At 38.4% G+C, this 13,295-nt stretch overlaps 1 protein-coding gene across 1 annotated transcript; it reads right to left on the bottom strand.

Moving 5' to 3' along the window:
* Nucleotides 1–2,803: 2,803 nt before the first annotated feature.
* LOC128922983 (uncharacterized) lies at nucleotides 2,804–4,920 on the bottom strand. Its single transcript, XM_054235398.1, has 2 exons — nucleotides 4,854–4,920; nucleotides 2,804–4,796 (listed from the first exon to the last, which is right to left on the bottom strand). Exon 2 carries the CDS (start codon nucleotides 4,625–4,627, stop codon nucleotides 2,804–2,806), a length of 1,824 nt encoding a protein of 607 aa, XP_054091373.1. The 5' UTR covers nucleotides 4,628–4,796; nucleotides 4,854–4,920.
* Between the last annotated feature and the right edge of the window lie 8,375 nt (nucleotides 4,921–13,295).

Raw genomic sequence — 13,295 nt, 5'->3', positions numbered from 1 at the left:
CGCTTTGAACCATGCGCTCCCATGCCCCACCTGCTGATGGATCCGCGGGTTGATTAAACACCCACTCAATACCACGTCGAGTACATTCACGTTCTACATCATTGGAAACTTTCAACCATTCGACCTTGCTTGCTCCGATGAAATTTGTCCCTCTGTCGCTTCTTATACGAACGGGTATACCTCTGCGGTTGACAAAATTGCGCAGACATAAAATTACAGAATCAGTTGACAAATCTCTAGCCACCTCTAAATGTATCGCTGGAATCGTCAAACAGGTGAATAAGGCTACCCACCTCTTTTCTCGTCTTCTTCCAATGGACACTATTACTGGCCCAAAATAGTCAAGACCGGTATACGAGAAAGCTCTAACGTATGGTGATAGACGATCAACTGGTAATTGGCCTATAAGAGGAGGCCTTGGCGTAACTGCTGAATTTTTGCAGAATTGACATTCACTTTTCACAGATTTAAGAAGGAGTATTAGGAGAATTTCAGTATTTCTCTTTAACGAAGCATGAAATCTTAAAACCGCAAATCGAACCCAACTCATAATTTTAAGAAATTTGTAAAAATTTGAATATTTGGTGAACGGTATAACATTTTCAGGAGTGCATATAGTGTAGAGTTGTTTTGCTCTCTTCTCGATCTCATTTTCATTTGTAGAAAGATCTGGGAGTACCGGCCAATTTCCTTCACTCTGCTTTAAAAACTGTGGCCCATTAATCCACTTCGAATCTCCAACCAGTCCTGCGTACAACTGAGGTCGTGTTGCATTGTCAGCTGAATTTAGCGAACCAGGTACCCATCTCCATTGCGATACTTCAGATTCATGTAGAATCTCAGAAATCCGATTGCTTACGAATTGTTTATATTGACGGGCCTCGGAATGAATCCACTGAATAACAGTCTTAGAATCCGACCAGTAATTTATTGACGCAATGTTTATAGTGTGACTTTCAATAATTGTTTTACGTAGACGTGTTCCGAGTACTGCAGCCTGTAATTCCAACCTAGGAATTGACATTGGTTTCAGAGGACTGCAACGAGATTTGGCCGCTACGAAAGCCACTGTTATTTGGTTATAACATCTTATACGAAAGTATGCGACGGCAGAATACGCTAATTCACTAGCATCTACGAATATGTGCAACTGAATTTCGGAAGATGGATCTTTAAAAAATGGGCTGTAACATCTAGGTATTCTGAAATCTCTTATATTTTCAAGTGATTTGTACCACTCGTACCATTTTTCGTATATATCGTTGGGTATTGTATCATGCCAACCCAGATTAAGCTGCCATAATCTTTGCAGCAAAATTTTGGGAACCAAAGTAACATTTGCAAGGAACCCAAATGGATCAAATATCGACATCGTTAAACCCAATAGTTCTGCTTTTGTTGGTCGTCGATTGCCATTTAAAACTGACGTCGGTATTCTAGCGAATACTAAATTAAAGAAGAAAACATCTCGCTTAGCATCCCAATGCATCCCTAATACCTTATCATTTGTTGATTTTGATCCACACATATTCTTCGAAATACACTCAGGCTCGAAGTTTCTATTAATGGTTTGTAATAATTTTGTGGAGTTCGAAACGAACGAATCCTGCTTTACTGTGAATTTCTGTCACCCTTTCCGAAACACATATAGCTTCCTCAACAGTAGTAAAACTATCCACATAATCGTCAACATAGTGGCGATTGATGATTGCATCGACTGCCCTCGGGTAGTCATTTTGAAATTTTGATGCATTTAAATTCTTCACAAATTGCGCAGAGCATGGGGAGCAGGCAGAACCAAAAATCATTGCCTTCATAACATACACATCGGGCTGTCTCATGGTATCCCCTTCTCGCCATAAAAATCGTTGTGAATTTACATCTTCTTCGCGTATGTTTATGCGATGAAACATCTCTTTTATATCACCACAAATAGCAATATTCCCTTCACGAAATTTTAATAAAATCGACTGCAATGGTTTCGGTTGATAACTATCAGGACCTTTCATAAGCATGGAATTCAAAGAAATATTGGTTACTGTCGCTGCTGCATCGAACACCAATCTTGGTTTATTGCCTTTGTTTACATTGTGAACAGCAAAATGGGGTAAATACCATGTTCGCTCGCTCGATATATCAGCTTCTTCCGAAGTAAGTTTTTTGGCATAACCCTTTTTTACGTAGTCGTTTATCCTTTCTATATACCAATTTTTGTAATTAATATCACTTATCATTTTGCGTTCTACAATTTGAAGTCGTTTTAATGTTGCGTCATAACTCACTGGAAGAGATATGTTATCGCTTTTCCATAAGAGACCTGTCTCGTATCTATCTCCCACAAACTTCGTTGTACTGTGCAAGATCTTTTCGGCTCGAATGTCTGCAGTAGATTTTATAGAAGGCAATATTGTACCAAAGCTTTCTAATTCGAAATAATCGGCGATTTGTTTTTGTAATTCGTCGTAACCATTGTCAATATGTACATGAAAACATGCTGCCGGATCAGAATTATTTTCATCCGAACCAAACAAAATCCAGCCTAGCTTAGTCTCATGAATAGTAAAGCCTTCACTAAAGTTAACTACTTTCAATGGTCGAACTAAGTTTATATGGGGAATTCCAATTAAAATTTTTGGCATTGCATCGAAGTAACTTTCGATTGGTATATTCTGTAACTCCTTATTTTGTTTTTTAATTGTTTCCGCATTTAATGTTTGAGAGGGTAAAATTAACTTTTTTGTTGTTCGGACGCCATTGATGTAAAATCTTTTATGTTTATTAAGTGAACCTGATATTTCTAAGTTCACAAGTTTTGAGACACCACTGGTAGTTTGGTCATCAAACCACTTGAGTTTCTACCCTTAAGGCCAATTTTATTTGCAACTTCTTCTTCTATTAATGTAACTCTAGCTCCATCGTCTATGAAGGCTATTATGTTAATACTACCCTTCGGGCCATGTAAATTAATTGGTAAAAATTTTAATAAAGTTTTATTTTTATTTGTGTTTTCTACACCTATTTTTTTTCTCAATGGTAACTCTTCATTTTCGAACGGTTCACAAGTGCTGACAGTAGCAACAGCAGGTTCAGCAGAAACGGAGTTGCCAATGTTGGCATCTTGAACGACTTGATTATGGAGTAATTTATTATGATATTTCTGGCATGATGCTATACCGCAAGTACGACGTCGTGTACAATTATAAACATTGTGACCTGGGGAAAGACAACTAAAGCACAAACGATTTGTTTTTACAATGTTCCATCGTTTGTCATTATTAGCTTCTTTAAATTTCATGCATTGGTACAATCGATGATTATCTTTGCAAAATATACATTTAAATTTTTCTTCAGATATGGATAGCACCGATTTCGGTGATCTATTATATTTTCGCGATAGTTGTTCGGAACTGACGTGTGGTGTGTTCAGTTCTGTTGCCATTACAACGTATGTTGACATTTGTTGTAACCACGAACTAAATTCACAAATTGTTGGGTATGGTTTATTTATGGCAAATGTATGACGTGCCCATTCTTCCCGTTTATAAATCGGTAGTTTACTTACCAATTCATCCAACAGTGTTGGGTTTGAAAGATGAGGTGCAGCACTGGCGTTCTCCAAAAAAGCGACTAAATTTGTTACCATTGAACTAAAATTGGCGATTTCATGAATTTTCCCACTTGTGATTGATGGAAACGTCCTGATTTTAGCGAGTTGGCTGCGTATCAGTAGTTCAGGTCGTCCATAATGAAACTGCAACGAAGATATTACTGCATTCACGCTTGAAGGGTGAATTAATAACGATTCAACTTTTGAACGGGCATCTCCTTTAAGAGCTTTTTGTAAGCGAAGTAAATTCTCTACATTAGTGTATGCAAACATATTCGTTGTTTCTTTAAAGGCGACGATAAACATTGGCCACTCCTCGGGTGAGCCAGAAAACTGTGGCAAATCTTGTAATTTGCGAATAAAATGTTGGTTACTTGGTGGCATACATGTTGTATGTGTGTTATTATTCTGCGAAGGTGACGTATAGGTGTTGTTTAAAGATGTGGCGGCTGTAGATTTAATATCGGCAAAATTTACATTCGGCGTAAAGTTACCCGCGGTGACATTGAAATAAGGCGTAAATGATTGCATATAGCAGGGCATATGCTGGTTGGCTGATGTAGGGTTGTAGTTGGAATTTGTATAAGCATTAGAACGGGTGAAAAATGCGTCGGCAGCGTTGACGTTAAAATTTGGTGGGGCAAGAACGGCGGCGTTTGCAAAGTTCATGTGTGACAATGAGTAGGCAGAAGTATCGGCCGTATTTGTATAGGCATACATTGGCTTAACAGGTGCGTCAGAACTGACTTGAAAAGAGTCGGCAAGTGACTCAGCAATCTTGGTATCGACGGCGGCAGTTGTCGATGCGAGCGTTTGTTTCAGGGATAACCTCTCCTTTTCTGAAGCTTCCAAAGATAGTTGTAGCTGACGAATTTGTTTTTGTAAATCTGCAACTGCGTTGTCTGGCATGACCATTGCGCTATCTCCATCGTTGTCGCTAGAAGAATCTTCATTTGAAATCGGCATTTTCGATGGATTCGCGTTATGTGTTTTTTGACTTCTTAAATTGTAGCGTGGCATGCAATAATTCAAAATGGCGTTATTCACGATGGCACACGTGGAATAAATATTAAAATAATGTTGCGGCGGCAAATCACGAATATATTAAAAACAGCAAAGTTAGGCAATAAGACACGATGCGATGCGTTGCGTTGCGACGCGTTAAGTAATGAGTAATGAGTTTTAATATCTGTCAATAAATAAATTTACAATACCAAAAAAATATATGTCTTAAAAATATATATACTTATTCGTGGTCTCTCCTCGGCAGCCTTTAAGAAAGTGAGGCCGGAAGAAACCATTACAGAGTTGCCTCACGAATGTGATTTTACATCATAAGGCTCAATACATTTAATAACATCGTTTAAGGCTAAGTACTATGTTTGTCAGCAACAAACATCGTTTTAAGGCTAAGTACTATGTTTATCAGCAACACTTGTCTTGTCTTGTCTTGTCTTGTCTTGTCTTGTCTTGTCTTGTCTTGTCTTGTCTTGTCTTGTCTTGTCTTGTCTTGTCTTGTCTTGTCTTGTCTTGTCTTGTCTTGTCTTGTCTTGTCTTGTCGTGTGTTGTGTTGTCTTGTCTTGTCATGTCATGTCATGTCATACGTGTGTTGTGTTGTCATGTCATATCATGTCGTGTGTTGTGTTGTTTTGTCTTGTCATGTTTTGTCTTGTCATGTCTTGTCTTGTCTTGTCTTGTCTTGTCTTGTCTTGTCGTATGTTGTGTTGTTTTGTCTTGCCTTGTTTTGTCTTGTCATGTCGTATGTTGTGTTGTTTTGTCTTGTCTTGTTTTGTCTTGTCTTGTCTTATATTGTCTTGTCTTGTCTTGTCATGTCATGTCATGTCATGTCGTGTGTTGTGTTGTTTAGTCTTGTTTTGTCTTGTCATGTCATGTCTTGTCTTGTCTTGTCATGTCTTGTCTTGTCTAGTCTTGTCTTGTCTTGTCTTGTCTTGTCTTGTCTTGTCTTGTCTTGTCTTGTCTTGTCTTGTCTTGTCTTGTCTTGTCTTTTCTTGTCATGTCATGTCATGTCATACGTGTGTTGCGTTGGTTTGTCTTGTTTTGTCTTGTCATGTCTTGTCTTGTCTTGTCTTGTCTTGTCATGTCTTGTCTTGTCTAGTCTTGTCTTGTCTTGTCTTGTCTTGTCTTGTCTTGTCTTGTCTTGTCATGTCTTATCTTGTCTTGTCTTGTCTTGTCTTGTATTGTCATGTCTTATATTGTCTTGTCTTGTCATGTCATATCATGTCGTGTGTTGTGACTTGTCTTGTCCTGTCTTGTCTTGTCTTGTCTTGTCTTGTCTTGTCTTGTCTTGTCTTGTCTTGTCTTGTCTTGTCTTGTCTTGTCTTGTCTTGTCTTGTCTTGTTTTGTTTTATGTTGTCTTGTCTTGTCTTGTCTTGTCTTGTCTTGTCTTGTCATGTGATGTCATGTCACGTATTGTGTTGTGTTGTCTTGTCTTGTCTTGTCTTGTCTTGTATTGTCTTGTCTTGTCTTGTCTTGTCTTGTCTTGTCTTGTCTTGTCTTGTCTTGTCTTGTCTTGTCGTATGTTGTGTTGTTTTGTCTTGTCTTGTTTTGTCTTGTCATGTCGTATGTTGTGTTGTTTTGTCTTGTCTTGTTTTGTCTTGTCTTGTCTTATATTGTCTTGTCTTGTCTTGTCATGTCATGTCATGTCATGTCGTGTCTTGTGTTGTTTAGTCTTGTCTTGTCTTGTCTTGTCTTGTCTTGTCTTGTCTTGTCTTGTCTTGTCTTGTCTTGTCTTGTCTTGTCTTGTCATGTCTTGTCTTGTCTAGTCTTGTCTAGTCTTGTCTTGTCTTGTCTTGTCTTGTCTTGTCTTGTCTTGTCTTGTCTTGTCTTGTCTTGTCTTGTCTTGTCTTGTCTTGTCTTGTCTTGTCTTGTCTTGTCTTGTCTTGTCTTGTCTTGTCTTGTCTTGTCTTGTCTTGTCTTGTCTTGTCTTGTCTTGTCTTGTCTTGTCTTGTCTTGTCTTGTCTTGTCTTGTCTTGTCTTGTCTTGTCTTGTCTTGTCTTGTCTTGTCTTGTCTTGTCTTGTCTTGTCTTGTCTTGTCTTGTCTTGTCTTGTCTTGTCTTGTCTTGTCTTGTCTTGTCTTGTCTTGTCTTGTCTTGTCTTGTCTTGTCTTGTCTTGTCTTGTCTTGTCTTGTCTTGTCTTGTCTTGTCTTGTCTTGTCTTGTCTTGTCTTGTCTTGTCTTGTCTTGTCTTGTCTTGTCTTGTCTTGTCTTGTCTTGTCTTGTCTTGTCTTGTCTTGTCTTGTCTTGTCTTGTCTTGTCTTGTCTTGTCTTGTCTTGTCTTGTCTTGTCTTGTCTTATTTTGTCTTGTCTTGTCTTGTCTTGTCTTGTCTTGTCTTGTCATGTTTTGTCATGTAATGTCATGTTGTGTGTTGTGTTGTTTTGTCTTGTCGTGTCTTCTCCTTGTCTTGTCTTGTCATGTCGTGTGTTGTGTTGTTTTGTCTTGTCATGTCTTATATTGTCTTGTCTTGTCTTGTGATGTCATGTCGTGTTGTTTTGTCTTGTATTGTCTTGTCTTGTCTTGTTTTGTCTTGTCTTGTCTTGTCTTGTCTTGTCTTTTCTTGTCATGTCATGTCATGTCATACGTCTTGTCTTGTCTTGTCTTGTCTTGTCTTGTCTTGTCTTGTCTTATTTTGTCTTGTCTTGTCTTGTCTTGTCATGTTTTGTCATGTAATGTCATGTCGTGTGTTGTGTTGTTTTGTCTTGTCGTGTCTTCTCCTTGTCTTGTCTTGTCATGTCGTGTGTTGTGTTGTTTTGTCTTGTCATGTCTTATATTGTCTTGTCTTGTCTTGTGATGTCATGTCGTGTGTTGTGTTGTTTTGTCTTGTATTGTCTTGTCTTGTCTTGTCTTATTTTGTCTTGTCATGTCTTATCTTGTCTTGTCTTGTCTTGTCTTGTCTTGTAATGTCATGTCATGTCATGTCATGTGTTGTGTTGTTTTGTCTTGTCATGTATTGTCTTGTCTTGTCTTGTCCTGTCATGTCATGTCATGTCATGTGTTGTGTTGTTTTGTCTTGTCTTGTCTTGTCTTGTCTTGTCTTGTCTTGTCTTGTCTTGTCTTGTCTTGTCTTGTCTTGTCTTGTCTTGTCTTGTCTTGTCTTGTCTTGTCTTGTCTTGTCTTGTCTTGTCTTGTCTTGTCTTGTCTTGTCTTGTCTTGTCTTGTCTTGTCTTGTCTTGTCTTGTCTTGTCTTGTCTTGTCTTGTCTTGTCTTGTCTTGTCTTGTCTTGTCTTGTCTTGTCTTTTCTTGTCATGTCATGTCATGTCATACGTGTGTTGCGTTGTTTTGTCTTGTTTTGTCTTGTCATGTCTTGTATTGTCTTGTCTTGTCTTGTCATGTCTTGTCTTGTCTAGTCTTGTCTTGTCTTGTCTTGTCTTGTCTTGTCTTGTCTTGTCTTGTCTTGTCATGTCTTATCTTGTCTTGTCTTGTCTTGTATTGTCATGTCTTATATTGTCTTGTCTTGTCATGTCATATCATGTCGTGTGTTGTGACTTGTCTTGTCCTGTCTTGTCTTGTCTTGTCTTGTCATGTCTTGTCTTGTCTAGTCTTGTCTTGTCTTGTCTTGTCTTGTCTTGTCTTGTCTTGTCTTGTCATGTCTTGTCTTGTCTTGTCTTGTCTTGTCTTGTCTTGTCATGTCTTATCTTGTTTTGTCTTGTCTTGTCTTGTCTTGTCTTGTCTTGTCTTGTCTTGTCTTGTCTTGTCTTGTCTTGTCTTGTCTTGTCTTGTCTTGTCTTGTCTTGTCTTGTCTTGTCTTGTCTTGTCTTGTCTTGTCTTGTCTTGTCTTGTCTTGTCTTGTCTTGTCTTGTCTTGTCTTGTCTTGTCTTGTCTTGTCTTGTCTTGTCTTTTCTTGTCATGTCATGTCATGTCATACGTGTGTTGCGTTGTTTTGTCTTGTTTTGTCTTGTCATGTCTTGTCTTGTCTTGTCTTGTCTTGTCTTGTCATGTCTTGTCTTGTCTAGTCTTGTCTTGTCTTGTCTTGTCTTGTCTTGTCTTGTCTTGTCTTGTCATGTCTTATCTTGTCTTGTCTTGTCTTGTCTTGTATTGTCATGTCTTATATTGTCTTGTCTTGTCATGTCATATCATGTCGTGTGTTGTGACTTGTCTTGTCCTGTCTTGTCTTGTCTTGTCTTGTCTTGTCTTGTCTTGTCTTGTCTTGTCTTGTCTTGTCTTGTCTTGTCTTGTCTTGTTTTGTTTTATGTTGTCTTGTCTTGTCTTGTCTTGTCTTGTCATGTGATGTCATGTCACGTATTGTGTTGTGTTGTCTTGTCTTGTCTTGTCTTGTCTTGTATTGTCTTGTCTTGTCTTGTCTTGTCTTGTCATGTTTTGTCATGTAATGTCATGTTGTGTGTTGTGTTGTTTTGTCTTGTCGTGTCTTCTCCTTGTCTTGTCTTGTCATGTCGTGTGTTGTGTTGTTTTGTCTTGTCATGTCTTATATTGTCTTGTCTTGTCTTGTGATGTCATGTCGTGTTGTTTTGTCTTGTATTGTCTTGTCTTGTCTTGTTTTGTCTTGTCTTGTCTTGTCTTGTCTTGTCTTTTCTTGTCATGTCATGTCATGTCATACGTCTTGTCTTGTCTTGTCTTGTCTTGTCTTGTCTTGTCTTGTCTTATTTTGTCTTGTCTTGTCTTGTCTTGTCATGTTTTGTCATGTAATGTCATGTCGTGTGTTGTGTTGTTTTGTCTTGTCGTGTCTTCTCCTTGTCTTGTCTTGTCATGTCGTGTGTTGTGTTGTTTTGTCTTGTCATGTCTTATATTGTCTTGTCTTGTCTTGTGATGTCATGTCGTGTTGTTTTGTCTTGTCTTGTCTTGTCTTGTCTTGTCTTGTCTTGTCTTGTCTTGTCTTGTCTTGTCTTGTCTTGTCTTGTCTTGTCTTGTCTTGTCTTGTCTTGTCTTGTCTTGTCTTGTCTTGTCTTGTCTTGTCTTGTCTTGTCTTGTCTTGTCTTGTCTTGTCTTGTCTTGTCATGTTTTGTCATGTAATGTCATGTTGTGTGTTGTGTTGTTTTGTCTTGTCGTGTCTTCTCCTTGTCTTGTCTTGTCATGTCGTGTGTTGTGTTGTTTTGTCTTGTCATGTCTTATATTGTCTTGTCTTGTCTTGTGATGTCATGTCGTGTTGTTTTGTCTTGTCTTGTCTTGTCTTGTCTTGTCTTGTCTTGTCTTGTCTTGTCTTGTCTTGTCTTGTCTTGTCTTGTCATGTTTTGTCATGTAATGTCATGTTGTGTGTTGTGTTGTTTTGTCTTGTCGTGTCTTCTCCTTGTCTTGTCTTGTCATGTCGTGTGTTGTGTTGTTTTGTCTTGTCATGTCTTATATTGTCTTGTCTTGTCTTGTGATGTCATGTCGTGTTGTTTTGTCTTGTCTTGTCTTGTCTTGTCTTGTCTTGTCTTGTCTTGTCTTGTCTTGTCTTGTCTTGTCTTGTCTTGTCTTGTCTTGTCTTGTCTTGTCTTGTCTTGTCTTGTCTTGTCTTGTCTTGTCTTGTCTTGTCTTGTCTTGTCTTGTCTTGTCTTGTCTTGTCTTGTCTTGTCTTGTCTTGTCTTGTCTTGTCTTGTCTTGTCTTGTCTTGTCTTGTCTTGTCTTGTCTTGTCTTGTCTTGTCTTGTCTTGTCTTGTCTTGTCTTGTCTTGTCTTGTCTTGTCTTGTCTTGTCTTATTTTGTCTTGTCTTGTCTTGTCTTGTCTTGTCTTGTCTTGTCATGTTTTGTCATGTAATGTCATGTTGTGTGTTGTGTTGTTTTGTCTTGTCGTGTCTTCTCCTTGTCTTGTCTTGTCATGTCGTGTGTTGTGTTGTTTTGTCTTGTCATGTCTTATATTGTCTTGTCTTGTCTTGTGATGTCATGTCGTGTTGTTTTGTCTTGTATTGTCTTGTCTTGTCTTGTTTTGTCTTGTCTTGTCTTGTCTTGTCTTGTCTTTTCTTGTCATGTCATGTCATGTCATACGTCTTGTCTTGTCTTGTCTTGTCTTGTCTTGTCTTGTCTTGTCTTATTTTGTCTTGTCTTGTCTTGTCTTGTCATGTTTTGTCATGTAATGTCATGTCGTGTGTTGTGTTGTTTTGTCTTGTCGTGTCTTCTCCTTGTCTTGTCTTGTCATGTCGTGTGTTGTGTTGTTTTGTCTTGTCATGTCTTATATTGTCTTGTCTTGTCTTGTGATGTCATGTCGTGTGTTGTGTTGTTTTGTCTTGTATTGTCTTGTCTTGTCTTGTCTTATTTTGTCTTGTCATGTCTTATCTTGTCTTGTCTTGTCTTGTCTTGTCTTGTAATGTCATGTCATGTCATGTCATGTGTTGTGTTGTTTTGTCTTGTCATGTATTGTCTTGTCTTGTCTTGTCCTGTCATGTCATGTCATGTCATGTGTTGTGTTGTTTTGTCTTGTCTTGTCTTGTCTTGTCTTGTCTTGTCTTGTCTTGTCTTGTCTTGTCTTGTCTTGTCTTGTCTTGTCTTGTCTTGTCTTGTCTTGTCTTGTCTTGTCTTGTCTTGTCTTGTCTTGTCTTGTCTTGTCTTGTCTTGTCTTGTCTTGTCTTGTCTTGTCTTGTCTTGTCTTGTTTTGTCTTGTCTTGTCTTGTCTTGTCTTGTCTTTTCTTGTCATGTCATGTCATGTCATACGTGTGTTGCGTTGTTTTGTCTTGTTTTGTCTTGTCATGTCTTGTATTGTCTTGTCTTGTCTTGTCATGTCTTGTCTTGTCTAGTCTTGTCTTGTCTTGTCTTGTCTTGTCTTGTCTTGTCTTGTCTTGTCTTGTCATGTCTTATCTTGTCTTGTCTTGTCTTGTATTGTCATGTCTTATATTGTCTTGTCTTGTCATGTCATATCATGTCGTGTGTTGTGACTTGTCTTGTCCTGTCTTGTCTTGTCTTGTCTTGTCATGTCTTGTCTTGTCTAGTCTTGTCTTGTCTTGTCTTGTCTTGTCTTGTCTTGTCTTGTCTTGTCATGTCTTGTCTTGTCTTGTCTTGTCTTGTCTTGTCTTGTCATGTCTTATCTTGTTTTGTCTTGTCTTGTCTTGTCTTGTCTTGTCTTGTCTTGTCTTGTCTTGTCTTGTCTTGTCTTGTCTTGTCTTGTCTTGTCTTGTCTTGTCTTGTCTTGTCTTGTCTTGTCTTGTCTTGTCTTGTCTTGTCTTGTCTTGTCTTGTCTTGTCTTGTCTTGTCTTGTCTTGTCTTGTCTTGTCTTGTCTTGTCTTGTCTTGTCTTTTCTTGTCATGTCATGTCATGTCATACGTGTGTTGCGTTGTTTTGTCTTGTTTTGTCTTGTCATGTCTTGTCTTGTCTTGTCTTGTCTTGTCTTGTCATGTCTTGTCTTGTCTAGTCTTGTCTTGTCTTGTCTTGTCTTGTCTTGTCTTGTCTTGTCTTGTCATGTCTTATCTTGTCTTGTCTTGTCTTGTCTTGTATTGTCATGTCTTATATTGTCTTGTCTTGTCATGTCATATCATGTCGTGTGTTGTGACTTGTCTTGTCCTGTCTTGTCTTGTCTTGTCTTGTCTTGTCTTGTCTTGTCTTGTCTTGTCTTGTCTTGTCTTGTCTTGTCTTGTCTTGTTTTGTTTTATGTTGTCTTGTCTTGTCTTGTCTTGTCTTGTCATGTGATGTCATGTCACGTATTGTGTTGTGTTGTCTTGTCTTGTCTTGTCTTGTCTTGTATTGTCTTGTCTTGTCTTGTCTTGTCTTGTCTTGTCTTGTCTTGTCTTGTCTTGTCTTGTCGTATGTTGTGTTGTTTTGTCTTGTCTTGTTTTGTCTTGTCATGTCGTATGTTGTGTTGTTTTGTCTTGTCTTGTTTTGTCTTGTCTTGTCTTATATTGTCTTGTCTTGTCTTGTCATGTCATGTCATGTCATGTCGTGTCTTGTGTTGTTTAGTCTTGTCTTGTCTTGTCTTGTCTTGTCTTGTCTTGTCTTGTCTTGTCTTGTCTTGTCATGTCTTGTCTTGTCTAGTCTTGTCTTGTCTTGTCTTGTCTTGTCTTGTCTTGTCTTGTCTTGTCTTGTCTTGTCTTGTCTTGTCTTGTCTTGTCTTGTCTTGTCTTGTCTTGTCTTGTCTTGTCTTGTCTTGTCTTGTCTTGTCTTGTCTTGTCTTGTCTTGTCTTGTCTTGTCTTGTCTTGTCTTGTCTTGTCTTGTCTTGTCTTGTCTTGTCTTGTCTTGTCTTGTCTTGTCTTGTCTTGTCTTGTCTTGTCTTGTCTTGTCTTGTCTTGTCTTGTCTTGTCTTGTCTTGTCTTGTCTTGTCTTGTCTTGTCTTGTCTTGTCTTGTCTTGTCTTGTCTTGTCTTGTCTTGTCTTGTCTTGTCTTGTCTTGTCGTGTGTTGTGTTGTCTTGTCTTGTCATGTCATGTCATGTCATACGTGTGTTGTGTTGTCATGTCATATCATGTCGTGTGTTGTGTTGTTTTGTCTTGTCATGTTTTGTCTTGTCATGTCTTGTCTTGTCTTGTCTTGTCTTGTCTTGTCTTGTCGTATGTTGTGTTGTTTTGTCTTGCCTTGTTTTGTCTTGTCATGTCGTATGTTGTGTTGTTTTGTCTTGTCTTGTTTTGTCTTGTCTTGTCTTATATTGTCTTGTCTTGTCTTGTCATGTCATGTCATGTCATGTCGTGTGTTGTGTTGTTTAGTCTTGTTTTGTCTTGTCATGTCATGTCTTGTCTTGTCTTGTCATGTCTTGTCTTGTCTAGTCTTGTCTTGTCTTGTCTTGTCTTGTCTTGTCTTGTCTTGTCTTGTCTTGTCTTG

Source organism: Zeugodacus cucurbitae, chromosome X (genome assembly GCF_028554725.1).
Source record: "Zeugodacus cucurbitae isolate PBARC_wt_2022May chromosome X, idZeuCucr1.2, whole genome shotgun sequence".
Classification (NCBI taxonomy): Eukaryota; Metazoa; Arthropoda; class Insecta; order Diptera; family Tephritidae; genus Zeugodacus; species Zeugodacus cucurbitae.
This window is presented reverse-complemented; position numbering and strand designations above follow the sequence as displayed.